This window comes from Macrobrachium nipponense, chromosome 4 (assembly GCF_015104395.2).
Source record: "Macrobrachium nipponense isolate FS-2020 chromosome 4, ASM1510439v2, whole genome shotgun sequence".
In the NCBI taxonomy this organism is placed as follows: Eukaryota; Metazoa; Arthropoda; class Malacostraca; order Decapoda; family Palaemonidae; genus Macrobrachium; species Macrobrachium nipponense.
In genome coordinates, this window is record NC_061100.1 from 146,652,821 (window position 1) to 146,678,597 (window position 25,777).

General features: G+C 33.9%; 1 protein-coding gene across 2 annotated transcripts in view; it reads right to left on the bottom strand.

Moving 5' to 3' along the window:
- Nucleotides 1-25,777, bottom strand: part of LOC135211272 (pinopsin-like) — a 175,004-nt gene that overhangs the window by 22,794 nt on the left and 126,433 nt on the right. For both annotated transcript variants that reach the window (XM_064244585.1, XM_064244586.1), the window contains exons 3-4: nt 15,828-15,930; nt 10,900-11,045 (exon numbers count right to left, since the gene is read on the bottom strand). In XM_064244585.1, the coding sequence (XP_064100655.1) occupies nt 10,900-11,045; nt 15,828-15,930 (249 nt within the window). The remainder of the gene's footprint in view (nt 1-10,899; nt 11,046-15,827; nt 15,931-25,777) is intronic.

The window sequence follows — 25,777 nt, forward strand, 5'->3', positions numbered from 1 at the left end:
GTAGTTATGACGTGGACCATCGACGAATAGTCACTTACCAGTCTATTTCTTATAAGTTCTATTCCAACAAAGATTTTGCACATTTATAACTGATCCATGATCCTCTTTTCATACTGCGAGCAACCATATTTGCTAAAGAGCGGCATCAATATGCAATTGATTGTCTCATCATCAAACTTATCCGTTCCAGATGCTCTTCATTCCTCAGAACGTTTGTTGTGGAACAGTATTTCTGAGGATGTTGTGCAATTCGAACCTCGAAAGATCAAGAGAAGATGCAATGCATTGCAACCCTAAGGAATTCCACTTTCTTTTCATAATTTGCCTATATTTTCACTTAATTATTTATTTGTTCATTTTTTTCCTAATAACTGATCTCTTTTTTTTCTCTATTCTCCATTACCTTCTGTTACTTCTGTCAAATGAACACCTTATTCTTTGGAAACTTGAATTTCAAGTCAGTGGCCCCTGTTTATTTGTTCCAAATGAATAGGGATAATCTTCGAATGAATAATAATAATAATAATAATAATAATAATAATAATAATAATAATAATAATAATAATAATAATAATAATAATAATTCTTAAAACTCTCCCTAACAAATTCAAGCCTTCGATTCTCATTCATTGTCTTTATTTAGGCATTTTCTCTTTTTATAAAGAAAAGAATTATGATTATGCAACAATGACCTTAACTTTCCTTAGCTCAGCTGATGAAACGGATAGAAAATTAGCTTGACCTAGATTAGAAATAATTAATTTTTTTATATGATGCTCATTAGCACTATCTAGAGTTTAAAACTTTTATACAAAATGCAATTTAAAACACCTTTCGATATATGATAAACAAGAAATGCATATTTATGTGAAAATAGTAAATTACGAACGAAACATTAGGAATATATTAAAACCCTGACTGCCAATTACTAACACGTTTTACTTACACACCATTCTCTACTTCGTCCATTACAGATCTATTTGTTTTCATTGATTTCTTATTTGCTCATTTATCTTTCTTTCGCGATTTTGTATATCAGGAAGCCATCGAGAAATGAAAATAGCGATTTATGCTGGAATCCCATTCAACATAACGGTAAAAATTCACTGATACTTCAGGAATCGGTCTTGGAAGAGGGTCCCTGTTTTCGAGTGATTGCTGGGCGATGTGCGAGACGATTTATATCTCCCCGTGGAAGACCCGAAGCACGGCCATTTATCAGGTTGATTTATGGTGTTATGATGTACATTCTTCCACCGGCCGTTGGGAAACGATGTGTGGGGTAGTCACGCGAAGTTTCTCTGAAGGTAATGATTAGAATCGATGATTGAAAACCGACCTCGGCATTGTCTGTGAGAAATTGTAGATGAGCTGTATTGTTCTCCTTGCTTAGACAGCAAGTCCAGAAAAATTGACAACTATCCTTGAATTAGGCACAGACAGAGAAACTGAGAGGTAACTAACTGTACATTCGGCCAGGGAAAGTAATCACTGCGAAAATGTTTTGTATATAGGTGAACTGAAAAATAGGCGCTAATCTTACAGACTATCTATATGATAATTAATGTCTTGCCTGCTTCTCAAAACAACATGACCTCTATCAAGCAAGGAGGCATAACTTCCTCCTATTACAAAGTAAATTTCAACTTTTCGATTTCCAAGCATTATCCTTTTGTTTTCGCACAACCTCAAACTTTCCCGAAGTCGTATTTTTACTTTTTTAAACTTTCAGGTACACTCGCAGCTTCGCAGCTAAATTCTGAATTTGCGTTAACTATCAAAATAAAATAACACCGGTGGAGTACAAGGGAGACGGGTAGATAGGTCATTATTTCTGGACATGAGTGAAGAGAATTGTGTGGAACAGATACCCTCAGCGATTTCATGAGTGTCCTCTCGCCATCATAACTTTTCAGGACTTTCCGATGGCACAGTTTCATCAGCCTCAAATGCTTTTAGCATTTCGATTACTAAAATTGCACCAAATATATATGTAGTATATATATATATATATATATATATATATATATATATATATATATATATATATATATATATATGATATATAGTATATATATATATATATATATATATATATATATACATATATATATATATATATATATATATATATATATATATATATATATATATATATATATATATATATATATATATATATATATATATATATATATACATATATATATATATATATATATATATATACATATATATATAAATATATATATATATATATATATATATATATATATATATATATATATATATATATATATATATATATATATATATATATATATATATATATTTGTGTGTGTGTGTGTGTGTGTGTGTGTGCAACGTGTGTGTTTGAGTGCATATCTGCTAATACTATGAAACAATAACAAATAAATTATATTCATCTCACTATTCTTCCAGCATAACCTATATGCAAAGGCTATTTTACATAAAATAAATACACCTACCATAATTGTGGTTAAGTATTAAAAAATATAAAAGAATTCATAAAAAATCTTTAAGTAAACTTTTCTACGCACATACACACATGGATATACGCACTTATACTTTTAGGGTATAGTTTTTCTCTTAAACAATTTTCGTTAAAAGCAATTGCTTAGCTCAATAACTTCTTGCGGGAATCTTCATAACGTTCGGAGTTTTTTTCGATTCTCATGCGCTAGTTTCTGATCAAAAATACGCCGGCTTCTTCCGTCTATTTATGTGTGTGTTTTTTATTTTTATTTATTATTTTTTTTTTTTGCACGACAGATGTTTCACGCTCTGTGACATTTTCAAGTGACTGCTGACTTACAGTCTGGATTTACAACCTATTTATTTTATCCATTGGAGAGAAAATTCATAAATGAACTTGAAAATTCAGTACTGTTTGTGTTTATAATTCAATAGCATGCAACATGCCTATTTGGAAATACAAAGGAATTAAGTGCAATAATAGTTAAAAACTTGGCTATATATGCAAATTATACCTTTATAATGATACTTGTACTGGTGAGTGAACAATTATACAAACAGCTGTTAACGCATAACTGTTTAGTAGTAAATTTGAGTTCGTAGATATATATATATATATATAGTATATATATATATATATATATATATATATATATATATATATATATATATATATATATATATACATATTGGAGTAGGGAGACGCGTTCTGTCTTTCATCCATTTATTAGCGCCGACGTTTCTTATCAACTTGATACATTTTCCAGGCTGAAACGATTACACATCAATTGCGTATAACTAAAAAGATACACAATGTTTACTTACTTACTTTACTTTATCTTCCCGCCACTGGCCAGTGGCATAAGGCTGATACAGTTTCCTCTCCATCTGTCTCTATCCCGAGCCATTTCCCTCGCTTCCTCTAAGTTTTGGATTCATCCTCAAGATCCCTGACAATTATGTCTATCCACCTCGTTCTTGGTCTACCCAGCGGTCTTCTTCCTATTTGTACTGCTCTCAGTGCTCTCCTGGGTCTCTATTCTCTTCCATCCTCTCAACATGTCCAAACCATTTCAGCCTTCCCTTCTTCAACCTGGTACTGACTGGCCTTTGCCTCAATCTCACCCTGATGTCTTCATTTCTAACATAATCATCCCATTTAATGCCAAGTATTCTTCTCAGCAGCTTCATCTCAAAAGCATCCAACCTTTTCTCCTCTGTTCTGGTTAGTGCCCAGGTGGACGAGCCATACATCAGGACTGGTAGTACTACTGCATTGAATATTCTCATCTTAGTTCTCAAGCTGATTTCATGCCTCGACCAAACGTTTTTTCTCAGAACCTCAAAAGCTCTTGCTGCTCCTAGTTTTCTTCTTTGTATATCTTCAATTTGCCTCCCGTCTGCTGTTACCACACTTCCCAAGTAAACAAACTTCTCAACTTGCTTGAGTTCCTGTCCTCTGATTGTCATATCCTCCATGTGCACCCAATCATCATCCTTACTCACAACCATGATCTACCTCTTCTTTGTGCTGATGTTCAAGCCAAAATTCTGTGTCTCATTCTCCATCCTCATTACCATACCTACCCGCACCAGCCACGTATCAGCAACCAACGCAACATCATCAGCAAAGTCCAAATCCATAAAAATTCTCCACCAATACTAGCCCCTCTGTTTTCATTCTCCATCACTCTTCTCATTATATGGTCAATATATACATTAAACAAGGTGGGTGACATAACACATCCCTGTCTTAGCCCACTTCCAACTGGGAACCAGTCACTTTGCTGTCCATCCAGCTGTACACAGCTGCACACTCCTTGGTACCAGTTCTTTAGTATCCTTATCACTTTCAGTGGTATACCATAGTGTTCTGCCACTCTCCACATTCCATCCCTCCATACTGAATCATACGCTTTCTCCAAGTCTATAAAAGCACAGAATATTGGCTTTGCATACTCCATCTCTTCTCAATTATCTGTCTTAAGGTGAAAATTTGATCCACTGTTGACCTTCCACTTCTAAAACCACACTGCTGTTCTCTAAGTTTCTCTTCTACTATCTATGTGTGTTTTGCTACTTTTATTGTGATTTCTTATGTTAGATTGTTCTGGATTTGATAGTCGACAACCCGTTCTATAGCTAATTCCCTTGATGAGGAAGGAAATTCGGACTTTTAGCAGCCTTCCTGGTGCAACGATGAAAGTGCCGAGATCACATCTAGGACAATTATACTTATAAACGACACCGAGGGCAAACAGGGGACTGATCTTATCCTTAACTTGGAAGAGTGAGCCGATAGTTCTGGGGTTTATGGGAATTAGTTTCAAATTAAGGGCAGGCAATTGCTCATTGAATAAGTTGATGCATTTTTTCCTAAATTTATTATTATGGAGAAAGGGAAATCTAGCAAACATACGGAGCTTGGGGACACTATGGACTATTGGGGGTGGATTGAATTTTAGATCAAGTAGCTTATTAAGGATCTCGGCACTTACATCGGTTGCACCAGGAGGCTGCTAAAAGTCCGAATTTCCTCTCATCAAGGAATTAGCTATAGAACGGGTTGTCAACTATCAAATCCAGAACAATCTAACATAAGAAATCACAATAAAAGTTGCAAAACACATAGATGCCAGTCATTTTAATATTGTAGGAAGAACCCGACATATAGACGAACTAACCACCCTTCAATCAATAATGATTAAGCTATCTGTACCTTCTCTTAACCACCAATCGTCTTCCACCCAACTGTTTATTGCCTAATTACCTGTTGTTTTGTTTACACTCCCTTCCATAACAATTTTTCGTGTCAGTTCTCCTTACGCTACCGCTGTGGGTAGGTGTCTTGTTCGTTCTTTTATTATTATATTATTATTATTCTTATATTATTATATTATTATATATTTTTTTCTATATATTATTATTTTTTTAATTAATTTGTTTCTCTGTATTCGCTCCTAGCCCTTTCACTGTTGTTCTGTGTTTCTGTTTTTACTCTGTTTTTATTCTTAATTTATTAAAAGGTTTTTAATTTTGGTGTTGGTAAACATTGTGTGTATCTTTTTAGTTATACGCAATTGATGTGTAATCGTTTCAGCCTGGAAAATGTATCAAGTTGATACGAAACGTCGGCGCTAATAAATGGATGAAAGACAGAACGCGTCTCCCTACTCCAATATGTCTATCCCTGAGTGATTACTCCTGTCTCCATACTACTTATATATATATAAATATATATTTATATTTATATATATATATATATATATATATATATAGTATTAATATATTATAAATAATAAATAATTTATATTATATATATAAATATAGATATACATATATATATGTATATATATATATATAATATCTATATATATATATATATATAATATATATTATGTATATTATATATAATATATATTAATATTAATATAATATGTTATAATATATAATATAATATATATATATATATTATAATATATATATATATATATATATATTATTATTATATTATATATATTATTATAAGATATATATATATATCTATATATATTATATATATATATATTATTATATATTATATAAATATATTAATATTATTAATATATAATATAATTTATATATTATATATATATTATTATATTATATATATATAATATATTTATAAATTATATATATATCATATATATAATATATATATATATATATATATGAAAAACAAAGTATATATATATATATTATATATATCTACTATATATATATATATATATATATGTATATGTATATATATTATATATATATATATGTATATATCTTATAATATATTATATAATATATTATAATGGATATATATATATATATATATATATATATATATCCCTTTTAAATATATATAGTATATATACCATATATATATATATATATATATAATATATATTATATATATTATATAATATATATATATACTATGATAATATATATAATATATATGTATATCTATATATATAGATATATATAAATATATATAATATATATATATATATATATATATATATTATATATATATATATATATATTCATATATACTTTCACTATCGGCTCGATGTTCCTCTTGGTACGTGGATAAGGATGTTACAGCCTTCGATGGGCGCTCTCATGTCCTCTGATGGACGCGGTGTGTCCGGCGGTTGGGGGCGTGTTGTCTGTTCCTTGCAATAGGCATCGCTATCCAGAAACCTACCCTGTATATCCAAAAAGAGTCGGATCATATACTCCCCTCATGCAGGAGGAGGAATACTCTAGCGATCATAATTCAATTTTTATTCATTTTTGTGCTTTATTATTTTTTTTTATTCTCAAACAGACACGTGAGATTTCATTGAATCATTATGAACACAAAATTGCGGGAAAGCTAAGCGCAATGTATTGCATTTTGAATATTTATGTAGATCCATGTTTTCAGTTTTACTTTACTTGTCGTACATGCTCCATGTACTTAAAACTTCGTCCTAAATGGTGTTAATCCCTCAGTCGTTAGATCTCAGGGCCATTTGTGAACTCTATCCATTCAATGAAATATATATATATACATACGAATAACTTGATCACGAAGTACATAAAACGCGATACTATGCATAAATAACGGATAATGCCACAGAGGAAAATGAAAAACGAGAACTGCCGACATCTTTCGGTGTTAACGACCCTTTACTTAAGGCAAGACTGATCAGAACAAAGAGAAAAACAGTACAGGTAAGCATATACAACTGACAATACAGGATTAACATAAGGTCCATTTCACTTTAATGAAACAATAAAACGCCCGTGGGCTGGATTAAAGATTATAAAAGCAGTCACCCACACGTGGTCACAGGTAATGCAATCAGAAAACAATGCATTTTGAAAACAAAGAGGCTTATACGCCGGACAGTACAAATTATGTCAAATCCCTAAGGCTAGATAAAGGATTTAGGAGCGGTGCAGTCAGACACACCGGTCAAAGGCAATTTAATTCGAGAAACAATACAATTTGTATTAGTAACAAGAAATTATATCTATATATATATATATATATATATATATATATATATATATATAATATATATGTGTGTGTGGTGTGTGTTGTGTGTGTGTGTGTGTGTGTGTTTTGACATGTCTATTCTCTGCAGGCAGCTAGACTTTGACCTTTGTAAATGAATACCTAACTCCATCATCTGAATCATTTTTTCTCATAAAAACAAATCTCTTAATTAACCTCTGTTAATTAATACATAACCAAATCAGCACGCGTGTGTTTCGCTAATTTCAAGTTACAACGGTAGATTTTCCCTTTAAAAGAAGAGAATAGTTGTCGTTGAGCAAACGTGCCTGTTTTATCGGGAACAGCTGCCCTTCAAAGTGCGAAATCTGCTGCTGAAACGCTTGACCTCTGTATGGAGGATTACTCCACCTATTTTTCTTGCTATTAACGGTTTCTAACCGTGTACAGTTTCGTTTGTTTCTGTATGAAGCACATAAGAGGGGAAATTTCTGGTACTCTACACCAGTTCTCTTGAGGATGTCTAAACTGCCACAACGTCCGAAACATCGCAGCTGACATGTCTTCATTTCGAATTTGAGGTTCTGTAGCGACAAGCATATCCAGAAAACGTGAGAAGAAATCGAGAAGTTGAAGAGGTCACGGTGACCTGGACATGTTGGTCTTCAGTCCAGTGAAGCTCAAGGACGCCGAACCCTGTATGCAGTTCGATGAGTGACAGAAATACCCAAAGTCTAAAGTATGTAGATCTTGGAAATACCTGATGTTATTGAGCAGAAGAATAACATCCTCTGGAACTATTCCGTTTAAGAAAAGGCTTATTGAGGAAAATATGTGTTTATTGTGTTCTTGTGAGTGTAATTGCCGTGGCAATGTGTGACCATTTGATAATAAGCTAATTTGTTACGTTCTCTGGTGATAAATATAAAAGCATGACCCTTATTTGATCGAAAATTTTATACCATTTACTTTCCAATCGTTTATGAATTATGAAATTCTTCCCGTTCATCTAAGAATAATACTTTTTACCTACTATTCACTTGAAAAATAGGAATACTTTCTTATAGCAATATCTACTTTTGATGGTAATAAAATTTAATCCAGATCTGACCTAAGTAGACGCAACTAAACTAATAAGGAAAATAGTATTGAGAGACAAACAGAAATTACAACGAACAAACAAGCCAAGGCAACCCGAACAAAACCCCGAGTCTGACGCTAAGTGCTAGAGTGACTGACATTAAGAAACTCAAGGGACGAAGCATCGCGGACGGCGCACAACCAAGGAACAAGGATGACAGTCAAATCTGACATCCGAGGAAATGTGTGACCATTTTCTGAAAGTATATTTCGACGTCCAGCGTATCACGTAAAGGGCTGAGATCGATCCTTTCTAAAGAACGTGAATTCGTCAAGAATATAGACAGCAGAGTCGGTGTGAACTTGAATTTCTCTAGATAGCTGAATTTTCAAAGTTCGATTGTTTATAGGCCCATTTCGAATCTAGGCCGCAGCAGATGCACTAATTAAGTATTTTGGGGATATGGTTTGGTTGCTATAGTAGATTCGCATCAACCGTGCATTTTGATGTCTAGGCCAGTCCCTTATGATGCTCCTGATTGGCTGTTGATAAGCCAATCACAGGGCTGGTAACTCTCAGTCTCTCTTGAGAGTTCACATGGGTAGGATCTATGTTCCACCTCTCCAGAGGTGGAACATAGATCCTACGTCTTTCAAAAGTATCCTCAGGAGAGATGGAATATAGATGCTGCCTATGTGAACTCTCGAGAGAGATTGAGAGCTTCCAGCCCTGTGATTGGTTTATCAACTGCCAATCAGGAGCGTCGTAAGGACTGGCTTATACATCAAATGCACGGTTGATGTGAATCTACTATAGCTCCAACGCCGTTTTCTTTGATACCTAGCAAACACAGTTGCCCATCTACATATTAGTGGCCTAGCGGGTCGCAGAGCGGGACCAAACCATGCACCTAGCTATTAGGTGTCGTGAGATGTACCTATTAGGTTTTGATACTTAAGAAAGTACATCCCTTGTTTAATATAGTTATTTAGAGACAGCAGATACCCGCAAGGACGAACAGACGTACACACAAATGCATTTTTTCGATACATTGCTTTTTATGGATGGGACATAAACAGTCAAAGATCTCTGTCCTTGGATGCTGCCCTAACCCCGGTACCATGGCATTCCACAGACTCGTGCATGAACTTACTTAGTAGGAGCAACAATCAAAATAACTTCTAACCGTGTTTCTAGTTACATAGATCTTTTCTGTTATTTAGCTGCCAATCCCTTGGACCATGGATTGGTTTCTATTCACATTCATCAGTTTTATATACTTTGGTGCTCTTTCCTTTTACTCATACTTTTTCTAGGAGAATAAATCCTCTTGTGTCGATGACCAATATTGTTTTGACGTAGGCCTGTGGAAATCAAGCAGCTCGCAGCTCAGCATTATTTCCTTTCCGTTATTCATTTGCTACAAATATCAAATCATTTTACAAAAGCCTACAGAGCAAGAGACACAAAGCTCATATACAGCCAAAGGCTATCAGATAAATGGAAAAGAAGGCTTATGAAACCAGATAGACTAAGCTTCAGTCTCTTGATGTCTTTTGATAATATACTCGCATATCATTATTACGTGTTAAGTTGCCAGAAAGTTCAAATTCCTACCTTAATAGAACACATTAATGTATAGACGTTAATAGGGCACATTAATGTATAAACACTCATGTCTATGTATAGATATCAAAAACGAATCTCCTTTTATGAACAGTTATGATAATACAATCTTAACCTACACGGTTCCTAAATCAGGTCCATTATTTTGTTTTAGGTTTCTAGACCACTTAAGCCATTTTTCACTGAATTTGACCCTTTGTTAGCCCAACCATCACTTAACCTTTATCCAAAGACAGCACATTCTAAAATTTCGTTTCTGAACAGATCAAAGAGTAATATTTATACACTAATAAAAATTAAAAGTTCTTTGTCGTTGACAACGGAAAGTAGTTGCCAATGATAAAGTGAGTCTAAATTACTAAGCAAATACAAACATACTAAGATAGCAAAGTGCAATTCACAAATCTCTTAGGTATAATTGTAAAATTGTTATTCAGGTACTATCAAGCGTAGCCTGTATTGTACGTTGCACGTAAAAAGAACATAGTAGCAAATATGGAACAGATATTTTTACATCGAGGAAAAGATAAGAAAGGTGATAAATTCATACTTGAAATGATTTTGTTTTTCGGGTTTTAAAACAAGCAGTCCCCATATTACCACTCATGACATTTTCATTTTCACTCTTGCATTCCACCACTGCACTTGGGACTCTTACCTTCTACGTAGCCGTACTCAGCCCATCCATAAATAGGCCCACTCACTTCAATGAGAAGCAGCACTAGGACTCCCGACAAGACGACGTTGAGGTTCAAGGGAGAAAAGGTCAGGGTATGTTCGTGGGGCGATGCGAATTTGACGTACCTGGTGGGGATAAAATGAAAACGAATGTTAAGAGCAGTGAAGGGATGTTTTTAAAACAAACAAACTTATTTGCGTAGCCATACACACACACACACATAAGCACTTAGATACTTCGTTAGCATAAACGAACGCGGTGTCAGTTTTATTGCCACGTTTCGGTATTTAGAGTCCATTGCTGAGGTATGGTGACATAAGTGTGATTGAGTGGCTGACCACATTATGAAAATCACGTCTTAAAAAGGGCAAATGCTCATTGTATGTAGGTAAATGTGATAGAAGAGAGTGTATTAAAATCACAGGAGCATAATGTTAGCAAGTGCAATAAAAAATGTGTTTGAAAGCATTTGATCTGGAGAGGGAAGCAAATGGTGGGAAAACTAATAGGGAAAGAGAAATGTGAATTTAGACCGGATGGGAGGTAGGCTTATAATTATTCATCTGCAATTAATCTAATATCTGAGAGGTTCGGAAAGCTGGATGTGGCGTACGCTGATCTAAAAAAAAAAATGGACGTATGAATGGATGATGCTTTAGATAATAAGACCTTAACAGTAATAATAAAGTGAAAAGGTGAAAATTAGTGAAAGATTTTTTGGAAACTTTCGTAAGAGGAGAAAGTTGGAAGCAAATCTGAGCAATGCAAGTCTGGTAAAATAAAGAATGAATCAACGAATAGATAGATGGTGGAAGAGCGGGGTGAGAGATAAGGTGTTATATATGTATAATATATATAGTTTTAAAAAATTATTTATATATATAGATATATATTAATTAATTTTAAAAAAATAAAAATATATCCTATATAATTATATATAGTATATATATATATCATGATATATATATATATATATAATATAGTGCATGTGCGTGCGAGTGTGTGTTTGTATGTACTATATTCAGTGAAAGAGAGTGATGAGCATGATTATGTTATAAATAGAATAAAGAATAGAATAAGGTGTGATCCAACCTCCAGTTTACTTGGGCTGCGTGCAAGATTTTCTCCTCACGCATAAGTTGTAAATATTATATCCATAACTAAACGTGATGTGGTCTTCGTTATTGACACTCATACTTAGGACTACTCATACTAATAAAAAAGATCAAATGAAAAGGACACAAATTGAACACGTTCATATATTCTCAGTTGTCAGTGGAAACCCAAAATAATCGAACAGAAACAGCCTGAATTCAGTACACCAAATGAATTACAACGTGCTAAAAGCTACGGTCAAATAGACCCTTGTTTCACCACCGAAAATTAAAATAGATATGCTATATTTTATTATTAGATATAATTTTTTCTGTGCTGTTAGCATGCACATATATTTTCTACATTTTCATTTTAATAAATAAATTATATATATATATATATCTATAGTATATATATATATATATATAATTATATATATATATATATATATATATATATATTCATGTTCAGAGAGAGAGAGAGAGAGAGAGAGAGAGAGAGAGAGAGAGAGAGAGATAAATGAGCGCTTCATGCATAGAAATAAAAAAAGAATAATGAACATATGCTGCAGGATAAAAGGGGAATCATAAAAGAAATGGGAATACATTTCACCTAATGGGAACTTGGCCCCTACCACGACCTAAACAAGGCAGCAATGGAACAGTTGTTGCTAAGCGCCAGTAGCCTAGAAAAAAAGGGAAAGAAACGAAAGGAGAGAGGAAGAAAGGACGAAACATGATGAATAAGAGGTACTCCATAATGGCATTTTCATTAAGTGGACTCATTCATCTTAGGTCATTCCAGCTAATGATGGGGTAGCACCTCCTAGTTGAAATAAGACAATCAGCGGTTCCATTCACGACAGTACGTCATGTATGGAAATGTATGAAACATCGGAATAATAAAAACGATAATCAGTCATATATATATATATATATATATATATATATATATATATATATATATATATATATATATGCGTGTCTAGTGAATCCTTGTATATGTGTTTGCAGCGATCTTGCGGTAAATTCCTGATTATTCCATGTGTCCGTCATATGCTAATATTAGCGTCATTCATTTCTTCCGTTATTAGTAGTTGCCATAGCGATCTTTACAGCAAAATACAATATATAGTTGATGAATTCTTTCAGGGGCCATGAGCGGGAGATTGAACGTTAAATCTTTAATGGCTAGCGAATAATATATCTTTTGCATGTGACCAAATCCTTCTTGTCATCTTAGCGACCTGAGGGGATGAAGGAAGGACGGCCTTCTCTGTGCTACCAGGAGTCCTCCGTGACACCAAATGGTCGATATGAAATTGAGTAGGCTTAGGTGTGGGAGGCTGGTACGGTAAAGGTGAACGCCAGGAGGCTCTTTCCGGGCCTCTCTGTTGCTAAGGAGGAAAGAGATGCTTCTGGCTAAAGTAAATTTGATGCCCAGGTTATTATTTAAAGGAATGGCGTCCCAAAGAGTGCCTCATGTAATGATTCTCTAAAGAGATTTTTATTCCGTTAAACGAGAGAGCCACCAATGGCGTGAAGATATGGATATGGCGCTTACTGGACTGATAAGCTTATGATGATTTCATAGTGGCTAATAAAAATGGTATTTGTCATTTGAAAATGACTACGGTTATTAATTTCAATGTTACATTAGGATCGAACCCATGACTCTCAAATGAAAGGAAAGGGCGCCACCGACCCACCCAAATAAATCATAAAAGAAGTGGGAAACAAAGTATTTGTGTTGAACTTGACGAAGCTTTACCTAGGCATGATGCCCACCTTTTACCCCACTGCCAGCTACTCGATGGACAGCTTGGATCTGAACCCGATGTGAAGTAGAAAGTCATTTCTTTAAACAATTGAAAAATGCTGCAGACTTACTGGTTGGTTACTCTTCTGAAATCCACAGCAAATGTCGCGACTTATTTTCACCTCTATCAGGAATTTTGCTTCTCAAGTAGGTTCCTGAAAGCATACCTGTGACATGTGTTCCTCTCTAGTGTCATCTTGAGCATCAAATCAGCTTCTGATGTCCACTTCATCTGCAATTCATCTTTGTGCAATGAATGCTGACTAGCAAGTCATCAGAACTCAGGCTAAATATCTTAATCCCCAAAGCAAGGAAGCAGAGAAAAGATTTAAAAACAGCACAGAAGAATCAATGTTCCACAGTTGGCTGACTAAAACTTGCACCAAGGAAGGCTGGTACACACTGTATCAGCTCCTGTCTGAGGATATTGGATGAACAAGACGCTTTCTGGTAACGCTTTCACACCACCCAACCAATCCTTCCACATATTTCGGGGTTGTACACTCTTGACACCACCCAATCATCCCCTCGACTTTCCACATGACCAAACCATCTCAGAGTATACTCATCCATCTGCTCTTCATACCACAATTATTGTGTTTCCATATTTTTTCAAACTACTGATTAAGATAACCAAATTAACTATATTCTTGTTGATTTAGCGCCAATATTTCCTGCCAGAGGTACATGAACCGTCATAATGATCTTTTCCTCCCCCATTGCCCAGTCCTCTTTTGAAAAAAGCAGCCGCAAATGTGGCTGTTACATTCATCCAAATGGCTCATTGACACTGCCACTAGTTAGACAACAATGGGATATTGTTGATGAATACTTCCCAAACGATGCCCTCAAGGTACAGCAGCAGCATAGAGGTTACAGGTGACTGGAAATTTTGGGCAAATATTCACCTTAGTGAGGCAACGGTGATAAACTTGTCAGAGAGCGCCGACGAGACGGTTACTGTAATGATGTGAGATTCCTATGTGGTTTTTCTTTCAGATAGACAGAGACACATATGCTTAACAAGTCCATTATTAGCATGTGAAAAAAAAAAGCTTGTGAAAAATTCATACAGTAAACATGAATGCCAATCGTAAGTTAGAAGCGCAAACAATGTTACCAAATCAGGTATGTTTACCGATTCACCAAAAGCAGAGCAGCTAAGTTTTAGTTTATCTCTTTTAAGAAAATTTACATTGATCAGTGTTGTGACTAAATGGTTTAAGTAAGGATTCATTCAACCTCGGTTTCAACGAGTGAAAGCAGTGTCTACTTGTGTTAAGGGTTGATCAACATTTTCCCTGTAATCATTATACATTTCTGCATAAAGAATGCGTAGATTAAACTTAGTGTGTAAGCTAAAAACTGGTGTTAAAATTTTACCCGAATTTGATTTGGTAATCAAACGTACATAATTCATGGGAACTTGGTTTGATCTAAATCCAACCTATGCCAGAAGGAAAAGAGAGGTCAAAACATTAGTTGCAATATTTCTAGCGACAGGCGACTGTGCAAAGTATCTTTATGGAAATCGTTAAATTTCGAATAAGCGAAAAGTCTTGTCTGCATAACTTGCGGGTATTTGCGAATAAGAAGCATCTCAAAAGACATGACAAAATCCAAAAATATTGGATAAGGAATTTAATTTGCTTAAAGAACTAATAAGATTAGTAACAAGTTAGTACGAAGAGTCACTCACTAAGGTCTTGGTCAGGCGTTTGAGTTACGAAGTAAAGGCATATAATGTCTTATAAAGTTGCGAGTATTGAAATATACCAAAATAACCTACTTTCGTAGGAAGTTGAAAGTAAAAAAAAAAAAATAATAAATAAAAAAATAAAAAACTTAGGATAGGTCGTCAATAAAGATAAAGAAAATCTTTTAGTGTGTATTGATAAACGACAGACAAACCATGCAGAACATCTAAAAGGTTTAATGATATAGAACTTCACCCGGTACCTTTGAATCGCTGTGAATATATGCTGAATGCTTACCTCTCAACAGCAAGAACAGTCGTATACCATAGGCACAGGAGACAGAGAAGGTTAAGGAGAAAACCCTGAAGCTGACAGACCGAATCACTCGCTGGGTAGACGGCTGAAAAGGACGGGGCATAATTGGCATAAGTACACAGTAGCTCATTCTAAAACATGGGTATGTTTATCGTATGCAGATCTTTTTGCATAGTCGCTGCAGGATTACCTAAATTCATCATTAGGGCGGGAACTTCAATACAACGTATACTTGTGGACAGAATTGGATATTGGATAAGATGAATTATCACACACATACAGATTGGGCGTCTTTCTGTCTGTCTGTTTTGAATTTGTTTATTAAACTGATTCTCATCCCCTCTCCCCCTTTGTTTGTGTGTGTGTGTGTTTGTGTCTGTAGGAACATTTTGCCCTCTTTCCAGCTCCCTTCCAAACAATTTATTGTCACAGTCACAAAGACGCCTCCATTCCTGCTTAATGAGACACGCCCATTAGCCAACTATTGTATTTTTCTGATGAATCTGAAAAAAATAGCTGTTCTCCTTTACGATGTCTCATCAGTCTCCATTAACTAAATGAGGCCACCTTTACAAAATCTTGTGAGAATTACACCTTCGTTTAATTATTGTGCTTTGATATATATATTATATATATATATATATATATATATATATATATATATATATATATATATTCATATATATATATATATATATATATGCATATATATATAGCATATATATATATATATATATATATATATATATATATATATATATAGTATATATTCTATAATCTAAAAATCCGAGAGGCTCTGATCTTGTTTTGTCCTTCCCTGGGTGACAGTAAGACAGACGTGACACAGCCACCCACACCATGCAAACCAGTTTGTCCAGCCCTGGTGGGGCTAGGTTAGGAAGGGGAACGGGAGGGTAGGGGAGGCACCCACCCTCTTCATGCAAACTTGTTTGTCCGCCATGGGTGGGGCGGGGTAGGTATGGGATTGGGTGATTCCAGCTTGCACAGTACGCCCCAACAACCTGGTACATAACAATATTCATTGTTAGTCACATTCAGGAAGTTGATTCTAAATGCACTATGAAGTAAAGAACTCACCCCAAGGTTGTGCAAATCCTTGTTATCAAGCACTGTTACATCCTGCTCTGTGATAACAAGGAAGCAAACTTAGGCCCTTGAGATGAACGAGGTCGGTTGAAGTATTCTGACAAATCTCAATTAGCCAATGGTCTCGGAAGGGAAATGTTAATTCCTAATAAATTTCTGATAGATTATGGGAAATACAATGGTAGAAGAGTTTTGAAAATTTGCGTTGAAAAATCTGCGCTTTTCAATATGTTGATATTGTACACACAAATAAATAGCATGGGCGTACATGCAAAGAATAGAAAGATGCATAATGGGAAGGCTTAACTCTTACGTCTACTAAAGAATGTTATTTCACAAAATGCTTCAAAATTTTTGTAAAATATTGAAAACCACTGAGAGAACAAGGAAGGTACTTCAGTCTTTTCATTTTGTTCTCTAGTTTTCTCGCACATGCAACCACACTGAAGACTGGAGAATAGTTTGTAAGATATGTATTTTTTTTTCAAGAAACGTTTGGAAAACCAATTTCCGTTCGCGAGGTCTCCAGAGACCTAAGTAAGTGGTCTTAGATTCAGTAACTCGTCGTTTGGTGAATTGCCGTGAGAACGCAGCATCTGCGAAGCAGAGGAAGTTCTTGTTTTGGTTATTCCCGTTTTCCCTCTCGGTATTTTTGTAAGTCAAAACCTAACCGGGATTTTTTTATACATCATGCATACATTTTCACGCAAACAGTGTTTGTGCAGGAGTAATAATTTTCCGAATGGTCTGTGATTTTCAATCCTTTATTTGTAAATTAGATGAAACCTAGTTTTCCAGTAACCATGAGGCTTAACCCTTATACATTTATTCCCCTGTGTATGTAACCCATCTTATTTCCTCACGTTTGAGCGCCATACGATAACAATGTATCATTATATGATAACAAAATGAAGTTTACAAGTCTATATAAGTTATTAAACACTTCTGAACTTAGGCCTTCGAAGCTTTTTCAGAAGCGAGAAACTTTCTCTTCAAAGAAAACTTGCTGTTAAACTAGATTTATTTTCTGTCTTAGTATCTGCACCGCTACTCATTTTGCTGGGAGCAGTGTTAAACTCAGTATAAGAATTCCCTTACCTACGGTTCATTCAGACACAACTTCGGTCTTTTTTGAAGAGGCCACTTCGTGAACAAAGTTTTTTTAATGGGTTATCTGAGAACTGGCCCCATCGTCAATGCATCTATTCCCTGTTAGGTCCTTTAATTTTTCAAGATATCAAATTCATTAGAAATTTCCTCCTTTAGTTATAGTGCACTCTTTTTATTTTCTGCCTCAGTGCCACCATGTTGCCTTCTTTCATTCCTGATTTTCAGCTGAATTTTGGCTACTGAAAATTCTTGGTATCAAGTCCAGAAGTTGAAATGTGCAACCACCCAGCAAAAACACGTACGAGTTAAGACCTATCCACGCGAGCGGGGCTGATCGGCGTGCTCCGGGGTTGACGGGCAAATTCTGGCGGGCTTACCCGTGAATGTTGTCCACATGGGTGAGGCGATGGAGAGGTGGGCGTACCCGACGATACCAGTAGTGTGTTCAGTGCGGTACGATAAATATGGTGCCTACCGCAAAGAAGACGATAGTGTAGCATGATAATTGCTTTGTGTGTGTGATGAAAAAGAAAAGAATATGGTGCAAAGAATGGCTCAGTAAAAGAAATGTATATGGTTAATGTACGTCTGCCAGGGTAGAAGCTCAAGCATCGGGCACCACCATGGTGATTTTGCTACAAGACCCATCGGGCAATTTGACGGTTTGCCCGTCAAGCGTGCCCGTTAGAGGGGAAGTCCGCCGATCAAGCCCGATCGTGTGGACAGTCCTTTAGGTAATACTCATTATGGCTCTGCTGGTCTAAGCTGCTAGTTAATTGTGTACTTGATATTTCGTCGACTGAGTGACCTTAGAAATTCCAAATTTTATATGCTCTGGTAACTAGCGTAAATATTAAATTCATCTTATATTTCAAAGGTGTAGCTGATTGAAATTTAGACATAAGACCTGTGAAAGTAGGCTTTCTAAAGACTGAAGTGTGAAATTTATTATTAAGATTTTTAACTTGAATATCTAGAAAAGCAAGTGTATGATTATCTTCGACTTCAGATGTAAAATCTATATTTATATGCTTACTATTAAGGTACTCTAAAAAACGAGGAATCTGGTCACGACTCTTAAAAATTAAGAAAGTATCATCCACATACCTCCTGTACAATAAGGGCTTAAAATCTAAAGGGCAATCGTCTACCATTTCTTCTCCATAAAACACATAAAAGCATTAGCCAGAGATGGTTATGGCATCATTTAATGTGAAGTCTCTTTTCACTCAAATTCCACTGGATGAGACGATTGACATCTGTGTAAATGAGCTGTTTAAAAATAATAATGATACTGTCAACGGGTTCAACAGGTCTCAGTTAAAGGAACTTTTAATCCTAGCTACCAAAGAATGTTATTTTTTGTTTAACAGTTTGTTATATAAGCAAATTGATGGTGTAAGTATGGGATCCAGTATAGGACCATCTCTGGCTAATGCTTTTATGTGTTTTATGGAAAAGAAATGGTTAGACGATTGCCCTTTAGATTTTAAGCCCTTATTGTACAGGAGGTATGTGGATGATACTTTCTTAATTTTTAAGAGTCGTGACCAGATTCCTCGTTTTTTAGAGTACCTTAATAGTAAGCATATAAATATAGAATTTACATCTGAAGTCGAAGATAATCATACACTTGCTTTTCTAGATATTCAAGTTAAAAATCTTAATAATAAATTTCACACTTCAGTCTTTAGAAAGCCTACTTTCACAGGTCTTATGTCTAAATTTCAATCAGCTACACATTTGAAATAGATGAATTTAATATTTACGCTAGTTACCAGAGCATATAAATTTGTTCTAGCTATTTGAATTTACACGAAGAATTGGAATTTCTAAGGCCAATCTTCAAAAAAAACAAGGCTACCCTTGAAATTACGTAAATACCTATATTGGTAAACAACTTTCAAAATTATATGTAAAAAAACAACCTGAAACTACTACTAACGTAAAGAAACCTGTTATTTATTTACCTTTAACTTTTACTGGAACTCATAGTTACGATCTAAAAAAGCAATTGATTTCTATTTTGTCCATTGGTTATCCTTAGCTAGATATCAAAATATATTTTACTTTAAAAAATAAATTAGGAAATTTCTTTAAAATTAAAGACCCTATACCAACAAGCCTTCGCTCCAATCTGATCTATAAATGGCAGTGCAGTGGTTGTGATGCCACTTACGTCGGAAAAACTACCAGATTAGCTTGGATGAGATGGTTTGAGCACCTTGGTAGGTCATTTCGTACAGGCAATTATCTTACAAGACCTAGTTATAGTGCAATTAGGGAACACAGCGAGGAGTCTGGTCACCCTTTACATATCGATGATTTTTCTATTTTAACCTCTGCCCAGTTTGCTACAGACCTCGACATTTTAGAAGTTTTATATTCTGTTAAGATTAAGTCGTCCTTGGCTAGAAATGTAGCTGTTACCTCACTTTTGTGTTTTTAGTCTGCATCCTGCTGGTTTGTATATCGACTTAGTATATTTACTGTTCTTTTGTACCATCCGTTTTTGTGACTTAAATTTGCATTCTGCTTCATTTTATTTTATCTACTCAATTGTTTCATTTAGCAATTTTTTTTTTATAATTTTTTTTAAGTTTTAGCTATCTTTTAACGTACTCTTATAATTTTTATACATATTTTATTATTGTAAATTTGATTGCAAGAACTATAATGTCATTCATTTTATTTTTGTAGGTTGATAACGAGTGATAGTACTACTCGAAACATGTCCCAATAAAGTTGTACAAAATGCTGTTCCGGGTTTTGGCCTTGGTGTCCTTACTGATATAATAATCTTTCTGCACCTTATGGAAGTCAACAAATGACGACGACTTGGTAGCCTTTGATGTCCGGGTGTGCTCCTTACCGAAAAAAGGGCCTTATTATTCATTTACCTATTCAAGCTTATGTAAGGTTTGCCACAGGCCTCCTCACTTCTAAACAGTTGTGCAAGTCGAATCACAAAAGCTATCCTGCAACCAAGGGAACGATGACTTATTATAGCCACCATTCTTCAAGCCTTGACAAGGTACGACAATTCATTCAAAATTTCAGAAATAGCTGGTTGTCGTCATCATCTTGTGGGAGGAGTTGGGACGTCTATGTCACGTATAACTTTGAACCCATGCATTAGTGTTCTGCCACTGGCTTCGGCTGCTTTATTTCACTCTTATGAATATACTTTCTTCTAATATAAGTAATAAAGAATGCTGCCAAAAATTAGGTAGGGATGTAAAGTATACTATGGCTGAGTAATATCTTTGTCAAATGCACAGAAAAAAAATTATTTCGGAAAAATACCGAGACAAAAATTTTAAATCTCATAGTAGATGTCAGTGAGAATGCACGATGAAGTAATGTGGATAAAGAGTTTGATTTGAAGCCATAACAACATTGACTACCAATATTTGAAACTAGCCACTGTTATTATGGCTTTAAATTAAACTCTAATTATATACCAGCTATCAGATTTGATATCATCTCGGCAAATCCACTTAGTTTAGGTAGTTTATTTAAATTTAGGATAAACTTGACCCAATGATGACCTCGTGTTGTATACAAGTTTAATTGCCCTAGATGTAATCTAGGGCCCTACATGGGAACCAGACTGAGGTTACTAAAGGTCAGAATTAATTGCCGTAAGGGCGTTAGCTATCGAACTGGTAACAGACTTGCTAATCCTGAATTTTCAAATATCAGACAGCACACCAATAAATGCAAGCATAAAATACTTTATAAAAATTTTGAAATATTCGGACGGGCACCGTACGGCAACTGCCCTTTAATGTAGAGATAACGGTGGGAAAGAAGATAATATATATATATATATATTTATATATATATAGATATATTATATATATTATATATATATCGCTATATAGTATATTCTCTATATATTATAGTATATATATTATATATATATATATCTCTATATATATATATATATATATATATATATCTATATATATATTTAACTATATATATATATATATCTTATATATTATATAGATATCTATATTCTATCATAGATATAGATATATATATCTATATAATACTATATATATATATATAGATATATATAATATATATATAGTGTATCTATATTATAATATATATATATAGATATATATATAGATATAGTAGATATATATATAAATATGAATTATATTATATTATAATATATATCTATATATATATATATAGATATATATATAATATTATATTTTTATATATACGATATATTATTATATATACGATATATATATCTATATAATATAGATATTATATATTATAGATAGATATATATATATAGCTTGATGATATATATATACGGATATTACTAGTACTACGATATATTTAGTAGCATCATATATTATAGATATATAATAGATCCTATATAAAATATATATATCTATATAGATATACTCTATATATATATATATCTAAATATATATATATATATATATATATATATATCTACCTATACTCATATATATGGTAGTATATAATATCTTAAATTTATATTGTCCCCCTATAAAAATGGTCTATATATTCTTCCTATATATACCTATATATATAGCATATATTGTATGTTCTTCTTTCCTTAAATATTATAACATGTCTATATCTATTAGTAATTCATCCCTTATATATAGTATTATATATAGAAAACTAATATTATGATTCCTTCTACTTTTTATATATATATAATTTTTTAGTTAATATACTTTTTTTATATTACTTATTTTTTTTAAATATTATATATGTTTTTTAACTTTTATGATATATTATCCTATTTTTAATTAATATCTTATATACTGTAGGATATTATTTATGTATGTGTATGTTTTATATATTAACCCAATGTTTATGTATGATATAATACTAAAGTCTCTAAAATGATACTATGTATGATATTATGCTGCTTTTCTCCATCCTCATCATTATATATATATCTTAATATATATCCTTTGATCTTCACTATAAGTATATATATTATCCAACAGATCTATATATATATATATGTGTGTGTGTGTGTGTGTGTGTGTGTGTGTGTGTGTATGTGTGTGTGTGTCAAGTACAAAATCTGTTGCGAAGACAATCCTTACTTCGCGTAAAAATGGTTTTATTAATGGCATTGAGGGGTATTACAAGCTCCTGTAATAATCTTAACATTATAACATTTATCACAATGTTCAACATGTCACGCAGTTCACGGCAAGAGATTTTGCATTTTTTGAAAATCTAAAAATAAGGTGTTTCATGTAGAGGAAGAGCATTATGTCTTACCATGGCAGAGAATATGTGAAAGTATGTTTGAACTGAAAAAGTTCTGCGAAAAGTTTGAGATTAAATGGGGAGAGGTACATATGTCAAACTTAAGCCTAAAAAACAGAGCAAAAAACTTTATCATTCGTAAATAAACAGGAGGCTCAGGGTCTTTAAGAACACTATTTGTTGATGATGAATGAAAGTGTTACATTGAAAGCGAAGCATGTTTAAGAAAAAGTAGCGATGGTAGAGACTGATCTGGTGTAAATGTGGGTCAAAAGAAGGATACATTGTTTTCACTGCTGTTCAATATTTGACGGTGTAGGAAATCAAGGAAAGTTCAGCTGGCGTAGGTGGAAAGCTTTGGCTATGAAAGGAAGTCGTAAATGAAGCATGAATTACGTGAAGCTCGCAATTGATAATTAATAGTTCAAACTTGATATAATGAAGAAGAGTTGCAGAGACCAATAAAAGCATTTGAAAGGTTTTGACAGAAAAACAACGAAAGTGAATGGCAGTAAGCGTTTTATGTGAGGTAATGGATGCCAGAAAGATGGAGTATAATTAGCATACTTCATGAATAATGGAAGCTTTTGATTCACGTATCTGGAGCATATGCAACTGATCAGGGGGTGACTCATAGAGTAAGCAATATAAGAGAGGTAGCAGCAATTCTGCAGAAAATAAAAAAAATAAGAAGCCTGGGGATATAACATGAGGTTACTGTTAATCTAGAATTACTCTTAGAAAGTTGAGTGTAAGTATTAAAAGTGAGTGAAAGAGAAAAATAACAAGATACTAAACAGATTGTTTGCTCAATATATTTCTTAATCAAATGTTAATTGAACGGGAATTCAGAACCAAATGGCGGTAGTAGAAAGGCTATTATAACAGTGTTATGAGTTAGAATGATCATATGGTCAGGCGAAAAGGATTCATAATTTCATAAACGTGAGAAAAACAAAATCTAATAGTGGTTACATTTTAAAGAGGAGGAGGTGGGACTGAAGGACCTTAAAATTCAGAGCTCAGAGCTGAGTGCCAGATAAAGGTAAGTGTCTCACCGTGTGCGCGCGCGCGTGTGTGTGTTGGTGTCGCATAGGAAATAAATCATCGCTATAAATTGAGACATATGTCGGAATAACAAGACAAATGCCTACCACATTCATTGTTTAACCACTGACTTACACCTATTTGTAGGAAACTTGCACAGGAGGATGTTTCTTACAGTTATACAGAGATCTTATCAGCTACAACTGATGCATCGACTGAAAGATTATTATTCTGTTTTAAGCAAATTCTTAGTTCATGTAAATCATCCGTTACTTTCCTAACTTCTCATAAAACACTCTCTTAGCAAACAGTGCATCAAAACTAATTACTGCAAATCTTTCCGCATCACACCTTATGTTAAACAATCCACTATCCTAAACAAAGCATTCTGACTCATCTTATCAGTTCTTATAAGCAAAACTTTCATTATTGTAATAGATACATTCATGTCTATCACATCCACTTATATATAAAATGAAGATTTGTTATTCCCATCTTTAGCTTTGGAGTGTTTCCTACTCTGAAACCTGCCCAGCAAATAAATACTTGTCAGCAACTCAGTTATAAGCTCTCAGTAATGGCTGAGCTGTAATGGCTGAGCTGTAATGGCTGGGCTGTATCTCAGTTGTTCCCCTGCTTCTCTTTTATTAATTGTTGTCAACAATTTTTCAAATGACTTGCATTATCAACTCAAAATTGCAATTCCTTTTATAATATATCTAAGGCACCTAATATAAACGGTTAAACTTTCCCGTGAAGAAAAAAGTTTCAAGTACACCATACGGAGAAATTTAACCCAAGATACACTTTAATACTTTTCATGTTAATGAGTATTATCATCATCGCTGTCATCATCATCATCCCATTATTATTCAGGGGCGTGATTGGTATGGTGTTTGCGTCCCACCTCGGTGGTTGCGGTTTCGATTCCCGGCCATTCCATTAAGGAGTGAGAGATGTGTATTTCTGGTGATAGAAGTTCACTCTCGACGTGGTTCGGAAGTCACGTAAAGCCGTTGGTCTCGTTGCTGAATAACCAGTTTCCATGCAACGTAAAAACACCATACAAACAAACTAACAAAAACATTATTATTACAAAATTCCAATGTTGAAAGAAAACGGAAACATTGCAAGACACGTCAGCGTAAAAGTCTTTTTACGAAAGAGATAAAAAGTGAGGCCACATTTCGACTGATGGGTTTAAAAAATTATATTTATTTTTCGTTCTCTGAATGAAGGGATTTTGATTCGTCCATTGGGTTTATTTTTATCTGGAATCAATCATGTTTTTTTCATACGAATTTTTCGCTATCGTAGACGAACGAAATTAATATTTGAAAGAGAATCATTATAATTTGATTTTAATCAAAACTTTACACAGAATA